The sequence below is a fragment of the Strigops habroptila genome, chromosome 3 (genome assembly GCF_004027225.2).
Source record: "Strigops habroptila isolate Jane chromosome 3, bStrHab1.2.pri, whole genome shotgun sequence".
NCBI lineage: Eukaryota > Metazoa > Chordata > Aves > Psittaciformes > Psittacidae > Strigops > Strigops habroptila.
Genome location: NC_044279.2, coordinates 46,995,508 through 47,019,542, shown reverse-complemented (window position 1 = coordinate 47,019,542; position 24,035 = coordinate 46,995,508). Strand labels below are relative to the sequence as shown.

General features: G+C 35.9%; 1 protein-coding gene across 1 annotated transcript; it reads left to right on the top strand.

Annotated features, from left to right (window-relative positions):
* Positions 1-579: 579 nt before the first annotated feature.
* Positions 580-23,718, top strand: EPYC (epiphycan). Its single transcript, XM_030479377.1, has 7 exons — positions 580-598; positions 2,717-2,892; positions 16,455-16,608; positions 19,263-19,421; positions 20,906-21,108; positions 22,638-22,733; positions 23,538-23,718. Exons 2-7 carry the CDS (start codon positions 2,725-2,727, stop codon positions 23,706-23,708), a joined length of 951 nt encoding a protein of 316 aa, XP_030335237.1. The 5' UTR covers positions 580-598; positions 2,717-2,724; the 3' UTR covers positions 23,709-23,718.
* The last annotated feature ends 317 nt before the right edge of the window (positions 23,719-24,035 follow it).

Genomic DNA, 24,035 nt, shown 5'->3' with positions numbered 1-24,035 from the left:
TGGTATTTCTCCTTCAGAAGGAAAACATACTGGAAAGAGATATCCTATAGTTTTGCCTCATAAATACTTACAGAAAAGGAAAAAAAAGCACACACCAGATAATAACCACAGCAGATGGAAACTCATTAAGCATTATCACATACAATGAGCCCCAAAATGGAAATGTTACATACAGGAAAAAATATTAATTTGAAGTCTAATTTCCTTAAGCCTTGATTTTGGGAGTTGGAAAATATGCATTTCTAAATTATCAGGACACCCAAAAGATTGTTTACAGAATGCAACTGAGAATGCTATTGCTCTCTGTAGGAGCAGTAAGAAATTTTAGGGGAAGGGGTAGAAAGCTATGACATGAAATAAATGCCGTTTTCTTACAACCAACCTTTGTTTGATCTTGTTAAAATTCAATTCAGCAAAATCAAATATAAAGGTGTTTCAAGAACGAGAAACTCCCTGGGCTGAGGTCTCCAGTTGAGGGCAGAAGCTGTACCACCTCCCACAGCCCCAGAATGCCACTGCCATTGGTCAGGGTCTAATACCACTGGCTCTGCATTCTGAGTAACTCTATCCCATTTGAGAGATTGGAAGCTAAAGGTAAGTTTTGGTACCTTCTCTTCGAACAGTTAATTTGATTTTTAATTCTGGAAATATTTTTATACTATTTGTTTTATTTTATCATGCGTAATACTGATTCACAGGCTGCAGATTGAGGAGACTATTTATTTTTCCCTGGATATGTCTTAGTTCCTTCCTGTGAGAGGAGTACATAATCTTTATCAAAATATTTGATCTTACAACTACTGCAGATGCCAATATCATTACAGTGTGTTCCAATGTATTACACATAAGGGAAATAGAGACATGCAAACTCTGCAAGTTGGTGCAGATACTATAGTCATAGGTTTGTTGGGGTTTTTTTTCACCAAGATTATCATTATATTTTCTGGTTTTCTCTATATATATACAAAATGAAATACTTATCAAGATCTAGACCTTTTAAAAGCCTTTTATTACTAGACAATATGTAACAAAACCAATTTTGAATCATGAGTTTTGTTTGGGTATTTATTTATTTTTTTTTTTAGGAGTTGTTAATTCAGAGGAAGAATTACACCAGACGAGTTAGTATTACATTTTGGGTTAGTAGATAACATCCTCTAAAGATGAATCACTTGGGATAAGTAAGATGCAAAAGAAAAGCAAGACCAGAAACAGTCCTGTCAAAAATGGGCAGGAAAAAAAGCAAGCTCCAGTATACTTGAGGTTTTTTACAGAGATTGGTTGCATTTTTATTTTACTTTATTCTATTTCATTTTTTGGCAAGAAATTAGAATACCTTTAGTAATATTGGAAACTAAGACTGAAAGGTGCAATTCAACTAAGTCTTCTCAAAAACAAGTCCAAGTGACTCTAACTTCTCTCAGCAGCAGCTGAAGTTTTTCTGAATAAAGTAAATGAGGGAAAAATGAATGCCTTGTGTTGCTGACCATCCCCAGAGGAATTTCATATCTTCATGCCTAAACCAGCTTCATAAAGACCTCCTTTCATGAAGCTAAAATTCAGCTTGTTGCTCAGCATACACATTAAAAAAAAATCACATACATTTCTTATACGAAACCTATTTTAAATAACTACAGTTTAAAAAGAAAATATTTGAGTGTGTGCAATAGGGCATCACATCAGAAGTACAATTTATTAGACTTATGCATTGCTCGTTATTAGTGCCTGTACTTTTGGTGAAGTTAGTGGATGCTTTACCAAAATCAAGGTACAAGTAAAGAATGCTGAATAAAGTCTTGTGTCAGGCATCTCGTAGGATAATACTGAATCACTTACAATGAATAGGGAATGCATAAATACTTATATTCAAGCTTAGCATGACTTTTCTTCTATTTAACTAAAACATAGAACATCTAGATGGGTGATAATTCGATATCACAGTTCTATTCTCGAAGGCAAACAGGTGACAGTATTATAATACCATTTCTCACTACTTTAAGGATGGTGTTGATTGAGTAATGAAGGAAGGCAGAGTACTGCCACTTACTGGGCTATGGAGTACATATTACTTTTTATTTTGCTCCACAGACCTTTGCAGAAGTCATAGTCCACATATGCCACACCATTCGACCAATTAAAATTATATTCTGACAAAACACCTACTGGGTGAAATGTATTTTGATTATGCTCATCCAGAAACAACAAAAAAACAGAGGTCCTAATGGTTTTTTTTGGAGGGTTTTTTTTTTTTTTTTTGGTGTCAGAGAAGGCAAAATTACATTGTTGTACATTTCAAAATATTATTTATTGTGATAGACAAATAATATAATAATTTAGCTTTTGGCTAGTTTCTCAAAAACGTTTTTATAATGATGTTGTGGAAATAGGTGAAGTTAGATGTAAGGGGAAAAAGATTAATATATATCTTCCTTTCATCTTTACAGGTACTTTCTCACTGAGGCCAGTTTATACCAATAAAACTCAATAGGTCTTTCTTGTTAGTATGGCCAAAGCAGTCTGTAGAAATTCACAGGTCCAGGAACATTTCATAAAACAAAACAGAATAAACCATTAAGTCATCATGAATAAATGATTTATCCACCAGTAATACTGTTGAACACATAGAAGTACTGTATTTGTGAGATTAAATTTTCATAGATTCCTTGCAAATACCAGATTACCCACAATTTGTCCATTTTCTTCTTTTTCAGAAAAGAAAGCAGAATGCAGACCTTTCTAAATATTTTTCTGGGATTTTTTATCTTTGAGTCTGTTGGAGCTGCACCTATAAATGATAATGTAATTTATGATTCTGAATTCTATGACATACCGCTTGGAGAGCTGCCTCATCCATTTGTCTATGATGAAAATGAACAGTCTGACCAACTAGAGGTAATCAGAATTTCACTTATTCTATCTTTCCAAAGTGCGCAAATGCAGTGGTTACTGGTGTTTTTTCTTGGCCATGAAAACAATTATCAGATAAATCTACTTATGTGGTTGCTATTGCCTTTGGTTGATCAACAATTTTCTGTGCTAATAAAACACCATAGTTCATTCACATTTTCCCTAATCTACAAATGGGGCCAAAATATTTCCTGACTGTTTTTTGTTTGCGGTTTTTTTTTGGTGGTAATCCTTGAGAACGGGTGAAAGGCACCATGCTTCCCTCAGGTTTCCTTACATTTCCACAAATTCTGTTGGAGATTGTCCTTGTGATTTGTCTATCTGGGTCAGGCACGGAGGCAGCTGACATAGGCCATCCACGATTCCCCATGAAATGAGGTTGTAAAATGCTGTTTCCTGGGGTTATTTCTTATAGTAATAGATATGTTCAATACAAGTATTTCAGGCTATAAATGCTAGTGGTTTATATTCCTACTAGAGAAGTGGGCAGAAGGAAGTGAAAAAGAAAGGGAAAGCACATAAAGGTTCCTGAAACAATCCTGCTTAAATTCTGTTATAGTATGAGTATTTTGTCTTAAATGTCCCCTTCTCCCCCTGCGTTTCTATACTTCTCCATGTTACTAAAAGGCTACATTAATTTTAATCTCACTCTGCTGTTTAGACATGGGCACAACTTCCTTGAAGGTGATATATGCACTGTATGATTCAGGATTGAGTGGGATAGAAGTTGAGTGAAAAATATAACATCTAAATAATAATTTTGGGAGTTTGCTGTTACACATTTTAGTACTTTTTCACATAACGGTACATAATTCATATTATTATGTTCCTTTGAGTGATTCATGATTGCAGCTGCAGGGACAGGATCTAGTCTTTCATCAAGGTGAAATCAGAACTGGGTAGCAGCCTTGAAATCAAAGGACAGAGACAATTTAAGAATAAATATATATATTTATATCATAAAAGTAATCTAAAAGTTTGTACTAAGATCAGCTAAGATCAGAACCTGACAGTGTGGAGAAAATAATTTTTCTCATCTAAGGACTGAAAAGAAATTTTCGTTAAGAAAATTATTTTGCATTTAGCCTGATCCCTTGTGCCATGTAGAATCAAATCTCTTTACATACCCATGAGCTTGAGATTTCTTCCCAGATAAAATCACTACACTTCTAGGGACCGGATACTGGTGCTCTTTCTGCTTCACACTGTCTTTCTTTGCTCTTAAAAAAGAAGCCTTTATCAGTCCTACAGAAATGGCTTCCTTCCCAGAAATGGGTGAGGCTATTTTGTGTGTGCCTCACCACAGAGATTTCTCATTTAAACAAGAGATTTGTTAGGAATGCATTGAATGGTAGGTGGGATTCTCCTGTGCAGTCCTCTTTCTGCGAGGTCTTAAGACACCGAAGCACAGAGTAGCCCCTCTCCAAGTCTCTGAGTGAAGGACAGAGACAAGGCAAGACTCCTGTGATTCTTTGCCATCTGAAAGGAAATTCAGGATGATCAATATTGCACCCAATAAGAAAAAAATGCAACAGGTCCTATCACAGGTTGATTTCTTTAGGGAAGCATGGAACACGCAGAGTCCAAAAAGTCTTTTCATTTTGTCTTGTAAATTTCTTTTCTGGAGCAGGATTGTAACCCATTACTTAGCTCTTCAGGCAGCCTTCTTAAAATCCAAATGAAGGTCATCCATCATAGCACTTGGAATGAATGTTACTTTGCATATGGATGGACCTCCCTGTGTGAACCCTTTTTTTCCTAGATCCTTAGCCAAAATCTTTTTCTGCTTACATTCCCCTTACCATGTCCCACCCAAAACAAACCTAAGCATTCACAATTCCCCTAAACCCAGGAGAGCTCAGAATGCTCAGTGCTGTAGAAATCAAGCAGGTTTTATAGATATGCATTTCAGTCTTGCATGTAGTCTTTTAGACACTGAAAATTATTGATGTCACTCAAGTTTTTAAACAGAATGCAATTGATTTCTTGATCATGGTTATGACTTTCTTCCCTGCAATCCTGTATCATAAAGACGTGAACTACACAAGTGACTCTATGTGTAAAACCCAGTATTTATTCAAGGTCGCAGGTTAGTTTTTATTATGCATAGCTTAAACGATGAGCAATACCACAGACACCCAAACAGAAGGCCTTCATTTGATCTAGCCTGTGTACAGTAACACTTTAAGCTTTGATTTAGGACCTGCATTTCCTTTTAGAGACTTTGAATCACGTTTTTTGTCTTCTGAAATATTGGAGAAAAAAAACAAAATAGCATTTTCTGTTTTTGCTGTCTTCAGTTTTGGATTTTAAAATACAGCTGTGTGCAAAAGAAATGATTCTGTTTAACACATTTATAGACTCATTTGGGAAATATAAACTTTTCCAAGGTTGTGCATCCAACTGATCTTCAGCAGGTCCAGGAGACCGAATGCTTCTACGACGTCAGATGTGTTCTGTGTGTTGCTTCAGTTGATTTCAATGGGAATTAGGCAGGTACCCGTGCATCTGAAGGAATTAATCTAAAGTGCCTATGCCAGTATCTCCTTTCCAGAATGTTACCTGTTGGGTACTGTAATCATTTGATGTGTAACCACCAAAATGAGGGGTAACTGGGGAGGAATTCCTTCCATTAATTTTGTCTGGCTAAAATTAGATGCTGCATCCAAGACAAGTATGAATCATTCTGTTGGGATATCTACTGTGATGCATTGGCTGGCTGCCAGGAGCCCATCAAGTTGCCTTCTCACTCCCCCTCCTCAGAGGCATAGAGGAAGAAATTAAGATTAAAAACTCATGAGTTGACATAAAAAGGCAGTTTAACGAAGAAAGGCAAAGGTTGTGTGCAGAAGCAAAGCAAAGCAGATTTTTTCTCTACTTCCCATCAACAGGTGATGTCCAAACACTTCCTGGAAACTATGGCCCCAGTGCATGTAGCTGTCTCTTCAGAAGACAAATGCCTTAATAACGAAGACTGTCCCTGCTCCCCATCTCCTTTCTCTTAGTTTTTATTGCTGAGCATAATGTCACTGAATATTCCTTTGGTCAGTTTGGGTCAGTTGTCCTAGCTATGTTCCCTTCCAACCTCTTGCCAGCCCTCAGCCTACCAGCCTTAGGGTGGGTAGGGGTGTTGGATAGACAGTCTTGATGCTGTGTGAGCTCTGCTTAGCAGTAACCAAAACACTCGTGTGTTATTAGCACCTTTCTAGCCGCACATGCAAAGTACAGCACTATAAAGGCTACTATGGGGAAAGTTAACTCCATCCCAGCCAGACCCAATACACTTGCCTTCCTCAGACAACTTTAAATGGACCCTAGTCACCTGTCTCAGGCTTGGCTCTAAAATTTTGGCTTAATAAAGTTAATTAAGAGTGACTGAAGCCAAGTTCATGACTTCTTTTCTACTCATACTCAGGAAGTATTTTTCTTTGTGAAGTACATATGCCAGAAATGAAATGTATGCGTGTATATACACATGCACTTCATTGCCTTGCAAATTTTTTTCTGAGAAATTTTATCTAGATAACAGCTGCTGATAATTTTCCACTTGAAATTTGTCTATTTTTCTCACAGATTTTAGAATAACTTTGAGGTTTGGAAAAGTTACTTCACAAGAGTAATCAGAGCTGATCTAGCATTGGCTGCTAACATAGAATCATTTTAGCTGGAAAAGACCTTTAAGATCATCGAGTCCAACCATTAACCTAGCACTGTCAAGTCCACCATTAAACCATGTCACATCAGCAGATCTGTTTCATTTCTTGTGTTCTTTTCACTGTATTCAATATATGTACATTTTTATAGCAAATACTTGTAGCTGTGAATTACTTAGGAGAATTGTATTGAACCCTTAATCAAAGCTATGCATTGTCATCTATTAGATGGGTCATGGGCTATAAAATCTGTGGTTTCAAGTTCTCAGCTTAGTGAGACATAGAAGATGTAGCTGAAGCTTTGCATCCCAAAAGAAATTATTACTTTAAAAAAGCTTAAGTTATATATCATTCAGAAATAAAATGTGTATAGAGACTTTAGAGAGAACTGCATCAACTCTTTCACAGATAATGGTTAAAAAAGGCAATGTAAAAAAGAAAAACCTGTGATCAAGGAAGAAATTCCAAAGTCCTAAAGGAGAAAGAGACTTCAAAGGAGTGTCACTGTAAGATAGTATACAAGCTTTGTGTTGGTTTTATCTTCTGAAACTGACAGTTACAACAGTATAAACATGAGCTGCTATATTGCTCCTTTTCTTCACAGTAAGTTTCATTATTATTTTCAATGAATATTTATATCATGATAAGGATCAGAAGCCCCAGTCAAGACAGGGTCTTTATTGTCGCAGCTGTTCTGCAAACATATACAAAGACAGATTTCCTTTTTTTTAAATGGATACAACCAAGGCAGACTGTCAAAAGCATTCTTGTGCAAGCTTCTCACTGGTAAAAAAGAAAGATTATTTTTTTTCCTCTTTGAAGCTAAAACTTTGCTTTGATAATGTGTGAGAAAAACAGATTGTCAAGAGAGACACTCTCTATATCAACCACTAATGTCTAATAAAATTATATTGCAAACTTTTGATTACAGTGCCTGTTAAACATAACCAGTCCATTTTCCTTCAGGTAGGAAAAGCTAAGTTAGGAAAAGAAGTGAAAACATAAGGGCATCAGAAAAATATTTTCATCAAGAAGCTAGGCTATCAGTGAGGTTGAGAAGCAAAGGAGCTATCCTAGCACTGAATAACTAGCAAAAAAAAAAAAAAAAAAAGAGGAGTTTAATACAGGTTGGTCTGAGTCTGTGCACACAGAAGTGAGCTGGAAAGCAGATACACAAAATAATCAGAAACAAGCACTGTGAAAGCCTAATATTTGATCCTGCATTAGCTTGCTGAATTTGAATTAAACTGATAAAATATTCAGGTGCCTGCACAAAACTCAGAACTTGAGTCATACACACCCCTCCACTTATATGTATGTGCACATACACACAAAGCATCTCTGCTTTTGCTATAACACCCATGAAAATGGGTCTTATTGTGCAAGAACTCCCTCTTGACACTGCAGTGTTGAGAGACTTATACTGCTTTTTCTATCTTTGTGGCAGGTATCTGATTAAATAAGATACTTGCATATCAAGGTGGATATGCAATGGCTTTGCAGAATGTGTCTTATCACAATATTTGAAATTCCTATGAGAGAGGTGACAGCTGAAACTCCATAGTGAGAGTACATAGAACTTTCACAGTAGATGCTTGCTACCTTGATTTCCCTGGTCACTTAAACTTCCCTCTTCCCCCACCTCCTTCCTTCAAGTTTTGTGACTTCTGACAGAAGGAAGTAATGTACATCATCCCTACTAACATGGGGTATGAAACAAGGACACAGATACTTTAGAAAATTACCCCCATTTCCTAAGTTATATCTAAGGCTGTATGTTTTTTTCTGAACAATGTCAAGTTAACTAATGTGCATTTCTACCCCATTTAGAAGTCATTTAAGATAAGAATCATTTTAGAGCCAATCGAAACAGAATCCAGAGTGTGGTTTGATACACAGCTCAGAAGGGAGAGTGTTGTGGTTCTGATCTGAGTCTACTCTGAGTCTTTTCTGTCTTTGTTCATGTTTAGTGATTATCTAATGCATGGGACATTAATAATCCTTTGAAAAAGTCTGAGGTCTTTCATATTAGCCTAAATAATCATATTTCCTTTGGTTTGTTCTCCTCCTGCCATGAGTTTTACCTCTTTGTATTATGTCATTGTTTCAACAGCTCATCCAAACTCTCCTCTGGCCCCTATTTGATGATTAGGAAGTCTTCTTGAACAGAGGGATTTGGAATGCCAGTCTCCTCAGGCTAGCAACTTATGTCTCAACTCTCTTCCTTGGTTGAATGGAGAACCAGCACCTTTGTTTTCATCTGAGCTGGAGTAAAAAACTTGCGCAAATTTAGCAGATGGATTTGAATTACTGAAGTGCAGGAGTGCCTCATTCCCTACACAAATAGCCTTAAGTGTGAGACAGTGAAATGAAGAAACACCTTCAGAGCATGCACAACTGTAAAGCTCTAATGAAATTTCTGCCTGAATCGTTAGCTGCACAATATGTATCAGGCACCTGAGCTAGCTCAGTAAAACTTCACTGAATTTCTTTCCAAGTCCCTGATGCAACCTAATATCTTGTTAGGTGCTTAAAGACTTGATGGACTGTCCACTAGTATCAGAATAGCTGTTCTATTTAATGACTGTACCAGTTTTTTTGTTTTGTTTAAAGAAAAAAATAGTATAGAAATGGTACTGCAGTAATTGTACATATTTCATAGCAGCACAATCCCTATTGTGATATCACAGAAATCTGGGGTTTGAAAATTTACTTTAAATGTTATTTCTTGAGAGCGGTTTTGGCTCTGACTTTCTTTATGGGAGACCTAAGCTTGAACCAGTTTCAATTTCTGTTTTTCAATCTCCACTCCTGACCTAGGTCTTATTAATAGAAAGGGAAATAGTAACTTTGGATATAATAGCTGCACCTATCAATCCTGGACAGAGCTCAAACCACAAGTTCAAGAAAAACTATGAAGTACAACAAATTAATGTGCAGAAAAAAGTGCTCTGCTATGATAATTCCTTCTTTGATATGCAGAGTTGTGTAACAATGTCTGTCATTATGATGCAGAATGTCCCTTCCAGTGGCAGGAAATATATCACACCTGTGCCCTTGTTCTCAGCTCTTTCTTCCTTGTACCATATTCATGTTCTGGACCTGTCACTATATGATTGTTAACCGATATTACATTGACAGGATGTTTCTATGTAGCATGACAGTCCACACTGTAAAGACAAACCTAAACTATTAGAAACATCCTACTAGTTCTGGAGATACAGCAGCTTGTGAGCACTCTGTATCACTGAAGGCTATGTGCACATAGTGGATTGGATCAAATTAGACAAAACGTCTTTGCACTATAAGCTGTAGAAATTTGAAGGAAGAGCAGATTCGACAGCACACTTCGGCCTTGATGTCTGGTGAAATAAATAGTTGCCTCTATTGTTTCTTTTACAGTCAAAAGAAGATGAACAGGCACCTTAGGGAGTTAATTTACAACATATGTGTGCCGAACCTCCCTCAGGAGGTAATTCTTCCTCCACTGTCTGCACCAGGAGTTCAACGAGACTAAGCTTAAATTCATTATATGAAGTTAAGAGGAGTGAATCCAGTTGGTTTTGTTCATGTTTCTAATACTGTTTGGTTTTAATTTGGATTTAAATTTAAAATAAAGCAATCACAGTGCCTTTAGGAAAAGATAGGCTGGTGAACTGGGCAAAAGCATGTTCAGCTCCAGTAGTGCCTGGTCTGCCTGGACTGCATGAGGAAATATGCTTGAGACCCTGAACCCTCCTTTACAGTGAGCTCTGGAAGTTGATCTGAGACAGCTCCTTACCACAGGTCTGAGGGCTGGCAGTGTTTCTGGTAGATGCTCTGGTCTCTGAGTCATGTCCAACTGTGGCTGTGTATGTGGCTTGGATCAGCGGGAGCTCCTGTGGAAATCTTTATTAAATAGCTAGGACTAGTTTTCAGTTCTTTTGTGCTTTATAGTAGTGCAATTTCTGACATATTTCTCTTTGAAATTTTTTGTCTGGCAAAACTTCAGCACTGTTTCAAACAAAAGCGTCTACTGTTTGTTGGCTTAGATATTGCACAGCCCTCAAAGCAGAATGTTAGAAACAAAATCTGTAATTTCAAATACGGTGCTGGAAGGAGACTTTGACTCCAGGAAATCCAAATTACCTCAATTTATATCAACTTTCTTCATTGTCAGACGACAGAATTAGTAAGTAAGATCTTTTTATCAATGCTGTGTAGCATAAATCTTTTACTTGGCTAAAATCAGACATGAAATACCTACACTTGCTTTTGAGACAAGAAATTTTAGGATATTCTGTGTTCAAGGTGCTAAAAAGACAGAGTGTCTAAGACTAATCAAAAGAACTTGAGAGTCTCCTTGTATTTTCCAAGGCCGAAGTCACAGAAATTAATTTCTAGATAACTGGGTTACAACTCTAGAGTTCTGTAACTTAACTATTAAAGTTGGTCCGACTGAAGTATGAATGGAAATTTATGTATGTATGCAAGTGTTAAACCCAGCAGAAACAACAAAAAAACTTAAAAAAAATTAGAAGGCTTAAAGGGTTAAAAAAATGATCTTCATTAGTAAGAAGGACACTGTACTCGACTGCACCACTTCCAGAACACTGTTCCCAGCAGCAAAACTGAGGAATGTGTTGTTTATGCCAAAACCAAAGGTCTTGCACCCTGATAACATTGCAACACAGATGACTTCTTGGTGAAAACCCTTCATCTCACCACAAGCAGATAGGAAATACAGTTGTAGAATACAATATATACCATTCCTTTCTGTGTGAGTCATCGTGAAACCACATTCCTAATGAGGAAAAGGAGGCAATGGGCAGCAACCAGGCATAAGAGTAATGGATATTGGAGTATCCAAAAGTCTGAAGAAGACAACCGTGACAGCTGGAGAATCTTACAGGAGACGAATAACTGCCCAAAGGTTAGTTTTCAATGCTTGTCAAGAAGAACCAGAGGCACTAAAAGGACCCATCAGTTTCTATCCCTTGTCTTCCTTGTTGAACACAGGCAATCCTGGCCAAACCACTAGGACATACACATTTAGATATGTGGGAATATGTGGCTATAAATGTACATGGGATTAAAATCTAAGAGAATGAGTATGAGTGGGTAAAATCAGTTTACTTAGGAATTTTGTAAACAAATACCACCTTCCCCTTCCCCAAGATCCCACTGACTTTTATCGCACTATTTTTTCCACACAACTTATTTATGTAGCTCTGTACAAGAAAAGGACAATTTATCTGAGCTGCATAATTTGCAGTTTAAGTATGTATTGCATTTAACATGCAATGATTCACAGATATATTTATTTTTAAGATAGAACAATAGGACAAAAGAAGACCTTAAATGCAAAATTCAAGAAGAAACAAGTATGAGCCACTTTTGGAAAGGAAAACAAACTGAAAACCTCTACCATAATTAGGTATTTTCTTGTAAGCCGTTGGTAATTTCCAAACAGCTGTGGGGAAAACTAGTTCCTTTTGATGGGTCAGTGTGTGGTACAACCATCCCTCCAAGTTTATAAGAAGAGACTTAAGTCTCTTGTTAAGTTCTGAAGTGTCATTTGTGTTTTCTAAGTATATTTTTTGCAGTAAAAGAAGCAATGAAACAGGACACACTTCAGATGCTCCTGTGGATTTAAACTTACTACATGTAATACATCAACTTTGATCCTAAAAGATGCAAACATAAAACAATAGACAAAACATCTATCACTGGAATTACACCACCTTAGAAGAGAAATGTGGCAAATGATGACTTCCAGCCTTGCTGATTTCCTCTTTAAATCTATTTATTTTCTGTATTTTATTACTTTGCATAGATTATGTGGGTCTATAATCCTCACATAGGTTACGTTTCTCTACATTTATATTCTGTTCCACTCTTACTGACTTCTAGTCCACAGATACTCTTTCATCTTACTTGTATTTCCCCACATGCACAGTTCAGCCTTCTGAGCCATTTCCAGTCTTAAAAAACCTTTTGATTTGTCTCACCTTCTTTTCAGCCAATGATGAGAGAGAGATACCTAAAGAACCCATCCTAAAAGAAGCATTTGTGGTCAGTGGCTGGAACTGCTTTTCGGAAGTTTTATCTCATTCTCTGCTGACTGTGAAAGGGTGGTAGCATAGATTAAGTGCCTAGCCTACGGATGACTGAAGTTACAAGTTTACTTTTACCAATTGTATTTTACTGCTCTTTGATATGTTCAGATTTCTGTGCTCTTGACTTTTGTTACTTCCTGATCTGAAAGTGTCTCTAAATTGGCCATCCACAGTAAGCAGTTTCATTTGTAAATGTAGTCACATTGGATAAATATAGGATGGAGAAAGAAAGAGATGTTTTGTGCAATCTTAAGAAAGATATCAATCTCCTTTGGCATACTCTGTGGCTAGTATTCTGCACTGGTATCCTCTAAGTCTTTGATTCATTTCAAAGACAGAGGAGGGTAACTATTAACCACAGACTTAGATGTTTAAAGGTAGGTGATGTGATCCCTTGTCAATGTTTTCTTATGCCATGCATTAAATCTGGCTAGGCAGGGTGATTGTAATTTGAAGACTTGCAACTGTTGGCAAAAACCCCAAGCTTTATTGTATTTCTCTTTTTTCTACAACCCCAGCCCCAAACCCTCCAAAACCCTATGAAAAATAATACTATTAAATGATATAGAATCATTTCTGTTTCAATTTCTCAGTAAAGTCCACGTTGCCAAAAATTAATAAGCATCTGGAAGATGATAATTCTGTACAGTATATAGTCCAAGAAACATCTTTGTCTTGTTACAATCTTGTGTGATTTATCAAAAATGTAAAAGATGAAAGAAAGCTTCATGGATCAGATCACAAATAATGGGAAACAGGCTTTTACCTTTAGGTTATGGGTTCCATACGTACCTACGTAGAGCAAACAAATACTGCTTATGCTCTGGGTCTGGTATGCAGTACACATGTATCTGAACTCCTACTCTGTTACCAGTGTAAAAAAGGCAACATCATTAAATTCACTGTAATAATTTGTATTTTTTTTATGACAGTCACAACTGGTGCAAGAGATGGAATCGACAATGCTAACTGCTTGCAACAGTTTCTCTAGAATCCAGATTTAGCACTTTGGCAAGGAAACTATGGGGAGACTTAACAATCGTGCATCTCCAAAATGAGATAACATCTTGTAATAAGAAAGAGATAGTCTAGAAACAGAATTACTAGAAGTTAATACTTCTTCTTTGGTACCCAACAGCTACAGTGATTAATCAACTAAGAACACCCATAAAGCAAATCACAAATCCCAAGATAGTTAAGTTCCATGAAGTATGCCCTCAAATGTTCAGAGAAGTGGCAGTCAATGTAGATGACCCAAATCCCATGACAAGTGAAAGGAACTTTATCTTAGGTCTGAAGCCTGTTTACAAACTGTGTATTGAAAATACTCTTTTCCAGAATATTATTTTCGTTAGAACTGCCACAAAAGATGCATAAAAAGCTGATAATAGGTCTCAAAATATCTACATTTTGTCCCAAAGTTTGGGACAGGGAATCTTAGCTGATTTCACAAAACTGGTGAAGAAGTAGATAGCATGTGCAAACACTTTAGTACAGTACTACTCTGGGTCAATGAAAGTCTGGAATGCATCTCTCCCTCTAGACTTCCTCCGTGTGGAGAACATCTGTCCCATTTCCTTTGTTCCCAAAGTCTTTTTTTTTCATTTGTCCCCAAGTCCATTCCTGGTTAAGCTGTCTCACTTTCAGTGCTGCAGATGGGAACATTGTGTATTTGTCTGCACAAAGCAACAAGGTACATCCTCACTTTTACTTACATCAACAGGTTACTCCGGGTTCAGCTGAATTTCATTTTGCTCAACTGATCCCCCTTCATTTTGTAAAGTTATGATACTAGTAACTGTATCAGGGAATTTTTACCCATAAACTCTACCAAGTAATCGTATCTGTGGCTTATTGGAATATAGCTACAGCATATACTGAGAACCTGAAGTGTGCTCAGTCAAAATCTGAGTCTATGAAGTTCAGAGTTCTTCCTGGTTTTTCATTGCTTCCATATTCTTTCACTTCAGAGAAACTAATTGATGCAAAATATTTGAAGCTATGGCCACTATATAAATTAAACCAAATTATATCTGTGCAAAATGTTAATTTTAGATAGTTATTTAGATGTTCTCAAACAGTCCAGGATCATAATACTGCTAGTAATGAATGATATGTAGCTACACCAAAGATCCAGAGAGTCTACTATGAAGTGTAAAGGGTTTTCTTCCAAAATTGCTGTAAATATATATATACAAAGACAAATGTATATAGGTATTTCACATAAATATATTTAAAACCTACCCTGTTTGGAATAATAAGAGAAAAATAACTACTTGCTAAATATTATATAGTTAAACTAAGAGATTTAAATAGGGAGCAGAATATAGCAAAGGCTTTGCTTGTGCTTGGGACGCAGATCTCAGGTGCGTTACTTCCTTTAATTTTTATAGTCTACATAGAAAGCCTAATTTAAAAAATCCTAACCACTTATCTAGTTTGGATGCAATCTGCTTTTACCTGTCTTTTACAACTAGAATTTATGAGCACTAGCGTGAGTGATTTCAACAACTGGTTCTCCATGGAGAAAGCAAAGCCAGCGGTATCTGGGGGGTGATCTCAAGAAAGGAGATTTTGGTGAGGTGAAAAACTCAGGATTCAATAGTTTAATGGTGATGTTGTGGTAGAAGGTGAAAAATCTTTGCTGAAGCATAATTTTAGGCTTCAGTGCCTTCACACCTGGGATAAGGATACTGTGATAAAATTGCTATTTTTGGCCATGGCTTAAGTATAGGGTTAGGAGTGTTAACTGCAACACAATGGTGAAGCACTCACAGGGGCGGATATATTACTTAACTTCTAGCTCAGATGTGCAAAGCCCTATAAGGACATTAGTTAATTGTCTGGGATTTTAAAAATAAAAGGTGTATTTTCAAAGGAGGCTCTAGCATGGTCAAACAATATTATTACACATGGGGAAATCAAGATGCAGTGGTAAAGTAACTTGCAAATGTCACACAACTAGTGTGGATTTTCAGTGTCTAGGTGATTATAGTAAACCACCTCCTTGCAAACGAAGGCCCCTCTTTAACAAACCTATCAAGTTTGCAATACTCTATGGTATTTATGAGGTAATATGATGCAAGAGAAATTCTACATCTTTATTTTTATCCTGAAGTTGTCATACAGCAAAAACAACAGTATTAATCTTTGGAATTAAAATTAACACAATAAAATTTACTGTTTTGACTAATTATGTTGAGTGGAGAAGAAAAAATGTTTCTAGTTACATGAAAGGGTCTGCCAAGAAAATTGTCCAAAACACTGCCAGTGTGTTAGCAAGTAGTTTGAGAACTTAGACTTCATAATTCTTAGAAAATAAGATTTTTAAAGTATGATAGTGTTCTTAAAACAGAGCCTGCACGGCTACATTACATTTAGATTTACTCTGGGACAATTTACAATTTTATGGTCAAATGACTTGCATCTCTTTGATGCTTCACAGCAAGTTTTCATTTGTCACACAGAATACATCATTTTTTTATCACACATCTAACTTTCAATAAATATGGAAAAAGCATTTTGTTAGCACATATTCTCGCTAATGAAGTGTATGCATGTATGCATACAACAAAACACTTAAAACACTGAGGTAAAAAGTGATTAAGTATGTCAGAGATCATGAATTGCTTACACATCATCAGAATTCATTATAGCTGTGGGATAAAATGCAGAACAAGCACTAAACCTCAGAACATATGTGACCTCTAGTGGGAGAATATGAATAACTGGAAGAGAAATAGCTGTCAGTGGAAATAAACAGTGATATTTCCTGTTCCCTCTTAATTTTTCCTAGACAGAGATTGGAACAGCATTACCTTCTATAATTCAAGAGAGTTATTCTTCTGCACCATTGAGTGAAGAACCTGAAGAGGAGGCATCAACAATAAAATTAATTGATGGGTCTTCAGCACAGGGGTCTGGGGTTCTTGGACCCCAGACTCAAGATGGTTAGTAAGAAGAAAAATGAGTTTTGCCTGTGTAGAAATGCTTTTGAGTAAGCCCACTTTGCTTGCTTGTGAATGTAAAGGAGGTATGTAATTTCTGTACCTCTCTTACTGAAGAGAGATATAGCATGCCTATCTGAAGTCCGATAGATGCCTAGTCAAAATGTTTTCATACTATTTCACTATGAAAATAACTGTGCCAATGAAGATTTTTTTTCAAATAAAATTTTACTTAATGCTTACACACAACTTTAAAATTTAACGATTGGCAAATACTACCAGTATTTTTTAATTGACTTAGGTTTCAATATCATTACTATCTTTATTTTATAATGATTTATTACATGTTTTTTATAAATTCATTCATACAAAATACAATTAAAATTGACAAATTTTTGACCATGAAAACAAGAAACTGTGAAACTTGAGGAAAGGGAGCCGTTTTGAAATTTTGAATGAAGCTGATTTTCTGTTCTTTTGATTAGCAGTAGTGAAATAAGGACTCTCTACAGCTCACAGAGGAATTAAAATTTTAAAATACAATCTGTCCTTTTCCCACACAAACACTGTCATATTAATAACTGGGGTTTGTTAGCAGCTATTTTAAACTCTTGTAGTTGAAGCTCACTAGAGCTATCCACAGCTGTGATGGGTGTTTGTGTTGTATAGTGATGAACATACAATTACAGGAAAATCTTACTTTTTACTATTCTTAACACTATAACTAGGTGACATTGAACATAAATGAAAAAAAAAAAAAAAAAATCATGCTTCCAAACCTGTGTCTTCAGTGAAGAGAAGTTCCTAGTATTGTTTTTATAGATATTACTGGTGAACCTTGACCAGGCAAAAAAACCCAAACCAAAACAACAAACATTGATGTCAAAACAAATAAAAATGGAAACAAGAATTTACCAGGAGAGTTCTGAAAAAACCCACACAACTTTCTTCACATTTGAAAGCTGCAGGATGTTACAAAACATTTCAAGTATATTACATATCATGAATTCTGTATCTGTCAACATTTTTGAGCACTGAATACAAATCAACTAGTGCCTCAATTAAAGACATGCATGGGACGCTCAAGGCTGTAACCTATCAAATCAGATCCTTTTTGTGTCTTTATTTTTTTTCAGCAACATATTTTCCCATCAGATGTTGCTGCTGTTCTTGGCGTGGTGCTGGATAGAAGACTACAAGGCTCAGGAACATGAAGCCAAGTTCATTTTTCTTGTTGGCATCTTTCTGTATCCTCCCCATACGTCTGTCTTTTTTCAGTCTACATCAGCCATAAGTGACAAATAACATGCCGTCAAGATCAAAAATTGGACAGAAGGGGAAACTTTCTTCCTGTACTATGTTGCAATATTTTCAAAAAAAAGCCATCCTAAACTCTACATCCATTTAGGCCTAGATTTGTTGGAATGGTTCAATGTGTGACAATTTATTTTCTCCCTGTGTCAGGCTTGGTCCATGTAGCTAATTTAAACTGTCCTGTGGAGGAAGTTAGGGAAAATAAACAAAAAGTCTTATCTCTCCAGAAATGTTATTCCTGGATATCAAAGTAGAGATATATAGATAAAAGAGTACTCTGGTCACTGACTTTTTAGTGTTGCCTGAAAAGACACCTCTTATATAGCCCACTCTTCAGTTAGTTACTGCTGTCTGTTGGTAACTGACACAGATTAAGAAGGCAAATGTTCTATGTAGCACAACTGATCTGGAGAAAAATGTTTTCATACTCATTAATTATGCTCCTATTTTGTAAAGTAACCAGAACAACAAAGGAGCCATCTGCTACAAGGAGGAGGAAAACATGAAACAGAAAAGCATTTCCATGGGATTAAAATATGAGAAACAGATATGCTGATTTATACCCATAATCAAAGAGAAGATGTATCAAAAATTCAACACTCACAGCAGCTAACAACATTTCCTGAATAAAAATGTCATTCAGACAAACCAGTCAGTGTCACAATTCTCACCAAATTCGAACAGTACCATCAAAGGAAACTTCTGAATTTATGGTATTCATGCAGTTTTGACTGAGATGAAATGGCTTAATTTTTCATTTTCATGAACTTCTGGTGGTAATGTTTGTTAACATGGTCTCCAAGTTACCTTAACTCAGACTGATAGAAAAATTTTTCATGATGTTAAGTTTTTGAACCAGAAAATGTAATTAAACAACATGCAGATGAAATTGAGGTTCTTCTCCATAGCTCTGTAGGAAAATATTAATTTCCTTATAAATTATTCAGAAATACTATTTACAGAACCAAGTTTGGGAGATTATAACAAGTTTCAGTCATCAACTGATATTTCTCCATCTGGATGGAAGTGCACACTTGTCAGTTAAGAAGGAAATTGATCTTAATTGGCTGCTGTCACCTAATATTCTTTTTTTATAGTCTGAGAAACACTGTATCAGAACAAGTTAAATGACTTGTGGGCATAGGCAGAAAAAATAGTTTGGAGCAGAATTGATTCACTTCCTTTTTGTAATTATATGATGTAATCAAAACAGAATGGGAGTGAACTTTATCATTAACAAAATCTTATTATGTGCTTAGGTAAGCATTTTGTTACAGTAATTTACATATCATTTTTGTACATCTTTTTTGTAACAAACTGTTTTCTTTCAAATTCTTTGGTAGGTCTTCCCACTTGCCTTTTGTGTACATGCCTAGGGACCACAGTCTACTGTGATGATCATGAACTTGATGCTGTTCCACCATTGCCTAAGAAAACCACATATTTCTACTCACGCTACAACAGAATCAAGAAGATCAAAAGAAATGACTTTGCCAACTTAAGTATGGATAGTAGTATTGGTGCAATTAACTTTAATTTCTATTATTTCTGGCTCACACTAATCTAAGACATAGTGATTCATTTTATGTAATGTTTGATGATGGTATGGATAAGTGGCTAGCTACTTTTGAATGTAAAGGTCAATACTTCAAATGCAGATTCCCTGTCAAATTTTTGAATTATTAGAAAAAATGATATTCCTCTATTTTTTTGCTCTTCGTTGTAATCATCCTTAGAAAGGTAGAAAAAAATGCCATACCTCATAGAATATTTGTAGCATAAAAGAAAGTACTGTTTTCCCAAGCAAGATCAGTTCTTAGGTAGACATACTTTAAATTACTTGCAAAGTATCTGTGTAAAAAGAAAAATTTAATTTTCAACTTTACCTTTAAACTGTGCTTTCATTGGTTTGCTCTAGAATTATCTAGGAAAATCTTCAGTAAATGAAAACTGCTAATGCAAAACTATTTGTGGCCTAAAACTGGTGATTTAGAAACCTTATATTGTCACATTTCTTGCTTAAGATTCGTAAAGATACCTGATTTTGTCAGGAAGTACTAGGCCTACCCTGTTTAGGGAGAGGGAATGCTATACACTCACCAGCTTGAATATTAAGCCATATTCTTTGTTTTAGACCTAGCTTTGTGTAACTAATGCTTATTGATTTCATGATGTGTGGAATCAGTGTCTAAAAAGGCTACTACAATAACCCAGGGAAAGACAAAGATCCTTTTATTAAAGAAAACTTGAAGGGTTTGGTTTGCTCAAACCAAGATGAAGGTTGGGAAAGAACATGTTTGCTATACAAAAAAGCAAGGGAAATAAATTCTAAGAAGACGGAAAATTTATTTAGGCTAAAATATGCTGTTAGCATAAGAATAAAAAAAAATGAAAAAACATTCTGCATGGAAAATATAATTAAACAACAGAATAATACATTCCAAATTAATGCATATTAATGCACTGATATTTAGCTGTTGTTCTCTTTTGCCCAAAATAAGTTTTTCTCTTTTGATTGGAAAAAATGAGTGTATTTTAGATAAAAGTCAATACATCAAATTTCATACATGGAGGGAAACGTTGAAAATAAAGAAACATGTGAAACAAGGAGATAGGGAATATGTTTATTTCCATTTAAATGTGTTTTTTCCAAACGCTAACCATTTAAATATTTCCAGAACACACAGAAATTTTAAGACTATTAACTTTAAAATCTTTCACTAAAAGATGTATGAAGAATGACACAGGCAGTTCTAAACAGCATGAGAACGAGATGTTGGTTCCCTTCTTAAGGAGAACTGTTCAAATATGGATTATTACATTTTATACTGAGAGAGAGAGAAAAAACTGTCACATAGTGGGTTAGAAATGGGTCTGATTCAAAACACCTCAACTGTGATTTAAATAAACTATTTGCCTTTTTCTTTTTTTAAAACTTTCGGGAAATACATTCTTACATGTCTGTTCTATTTTATATCTCTGCCAGACAATTTAAAGAGGATTGATTTGACTGCAAACTTTATATCAGAGATTCATGATGATGCCTTCTGGAGGTTGCCCCAACTTCAGGAGCTGGTGCTTCGTGATAATAGAATAAGGAAACTCCCTGAGTTACCATCTACCTTAACATTTATTGATGTTAGTAAGAACAGACTTGGTCGCAAAGGAATACATAATGAGGCATTTAAAGTAAGTCTGGGTTTGATGGGAAAGTCTTTTCTTTCTCTTTACAAAAGAAGTGGTCGGAAGAGCAGCCTAAGTGTCCATCTACAGGAGTAAAACCACTAAGAGTACAGGCACCATGACTGTACTGACAGCTGGGTAATCTGTAAAGATAGAGCACTATATATAAGCTCTATCAGCTGGATACAAGAACTATTTTTATTCTTCTTTACAAAAATCCACACAAGACGTATGATGGCACATTATGTTTATACCTATGAACCAACTACCCACATTACTAGCAAGACTCCAGAATCCTGCTCAATGTTCCCTTAGATGTAGGTAGGAGGGAAGGGCAAAGCCATGGATGTCACTCCTTCAAACTTACTCTGCCATGTATCTACAGGGGAACTTGCTAGACTATTCATTAAATGGATATACTTTCTGTCCACCTTGAAAAGTAAGGAAATTGGAACCTGTGTGTGATCATCTTTCCTTGAGAATTTTGGTGGGGAGAAGCAGCCATGTACTGTTCCTAAGTGCATGTGAAATGTGAGGTCCTTATAGAATATAGGCTAGCTTCACATGTCAGAGCTGGATCATACGCACTATTCAACTGCATCTAAGAAGGTAGCTGTCACCAGCCATCTCTGAATTCCTCCTTTGGAAGACAAGTTCTTAATGAAGCAACCAACAGCAGTTATTGAGTCATATTTTCTCCTATCCCAACACAAAGCAGACGTTGGGAACAAGAATGATGGGAAAAAATCAGTCCTCCAAACTGAGACTCTGGCCTAGCACCCTTTTCTTTTGCACTGTCCTGATTTTAGCCATGAAGGAGTTTCAGCATTTATCTTCCACATATGCCACTAATCTTCACTCTGATATCTGAAAGTTCTGTCCATAGAAATTAAGCTAGGACACTGCACTCAAAGCAGTTAGGTACAATGACAACTTATGTGTATAAAAAGGGGGCAAAAATGAGAGTATTCTACTGATTCTTACTGACCTAGCTAGGTTTTTATCTTACTATTGTTATAATTACCAGATAAATCTCCTTCTTTCAATAAGCCAAGGGAAAAAATTGTTTACCTTTTCAAATCAAATGAGAAATTATTAGCTCAGGCATTTCTTATGCAGTCATAATTTGCTTCAACATAAATACACTTCTGCAAAATTCAGTAAGCTTGTCACACAAGCAAGAAAATAAACATAATAGGAAGTCTTTTTTGCATAATGACTGGGAGAGGCAGTATTTTCACTTCAGAAAAACATCATCGAAAATGCATCTCTAATTATCAAGTCTCTAGAGATTTCAAAGAAATCTTTTTCCTTCATTTTAATCCAAACACCTAAACTTTAACAGCAACAGATCTCAGCCTATACAAGCGAAAGTTCATGACTGTCTTTGAATTTCTGTCTTTTCAATTATATCATGCTGAAACAAAATGTCTTAGTATCCGGCGGTGCTCATTGCAGTGATAGATTTTGAGCTTACTTGCTAGAGATTTTAAAAAATGTTTTTCATTCCTTCCACCTCTTCATTCATTCTCTAGGATCTACATGAACTGCAGCATCTTTACATCACCGACAATAACTTGGATCACATTCCACTCCCTCTCCCTGAAAGCCTCCAAGCTCTTCATCTTCAGGTAGGCTACAGAAATAATGGCTCTACTTGTCATGTTCAAATAGTAAGTAAAACTGGAAAGGGTAATGATTGTCTTTTTCTTTCTTCTGTTTATCCAAAACCGTACTTTTTCCGCACCAATTTCTGACCATCAAAGGAATGGAGAAGGGAAGAATTTTCAGACAGCCCTCATTTTAGGAAATGACCTTTTTAGTCTCAATTTTCAGACAACATTGTAATCTAGCAATTCATTGTTGAAAATGGTTAGCTTCAAGATCAAAAGCTTGGTGAAGGTAGGGTATATAAGAGGAATTTAAATCAAAGGAATAAAATCTAAAGCATTAAATTTCCCTTGTATATATACAGATGTGGGTTAAGCCAATATAAGAGGATTTGAGGAAAGAAAATTGTCACAGATCAGATTGCAGATTTGTGCTTTTGCAGGTTGAGGCATAACAAGCTGTCAGAATGATAATTGTGGTTCTATGATTTTTGGACTGACCTATGCTGGTTCCAATTTGCATTAAGAAGTCTCTTCTATGTGATCTCAGAAATGTAAACACTCTATAATTCTACCAGCCCCCTCCTGCAAAGCCTGTCTCTGCTACATAATTTGAGTTAGTTAGTTTTGAAGCTTTGCACTGGCCAAGAAATTTTCCTCTGATTTGGAAGATTTCTCTGTTGATGACTTGCAGCAACAGTCTGGTCCCTCGGATTCAAACAAGTATCTTGTTGGCACTGAGAAGACACCCATAAATTCTTCTTCAAAGAGTGAAAAATACTTTCAAATGACTATTCTGATAGCTGGTTTATTGGTTTTTTTCAGAACAACAATATTCAAGAGATGCATGAAGACACTTTCTGCAAAATGAAAGATTTTACCTATGTACGTAGGGCTCTTGAAGATATCAGATTGGATGGTAATCCCATCAACCTGAGCAGAACACCTTATGCATACATGTGTCTACCCCGTTTGCCAGTTGGCAACCTCATCTAAGCTTTGAGAGAAGCCAACACTGTATGCTATAAGAATCCTTAAAGAAAAGTTATTTGCTCACTGATATACACTAAGAAAGATGTATTTTTTTCCAAGTCTCATTAATTTGGGAAATATTCCTCTTAATAATAAAATCAATTGCTGAGATACAAAGAATAATATGAAATGCTAAAACACAGCTCCATTATCTACCCAACTGCAAGCTGTGTAGCAATATCAAGAAAAATATTTTACTACCAAAACTATAGCGAAGGTAATAAAAGATAAATGTAAATGTAACATTTTATGCTGAATTATTCAGATCTAATGTAAGAATTCTAAAGTGAA

What these genes read in the sequence shown, in the direction of transcription:
- EPYC (XM_030479377.1), top strand. Translation starts at nt 2,725, where the DNA reads ATGCAGACCTTTCTAAATATTTTTCTGGGATTTTTTATCTTTGAGTCT. An exon ending in AACAGTCTGACCAACTAGAG is followed by an intron (nt 2,893 to 16,454) that starts GTAATCAGAATT and finishes AATTTTTCCTAG; the next exon opens with ACAGAGATTGGAACAGCATT. An exon ending in TCCAAGCTCTTCATCTTCAG is followed by an intron (nt 22,734 to 23,537) that starts GTAGGCTACAGA and finishes GGTTTTTTTCAG; the next exon opens with AACAACAATATTCAAGAGAT.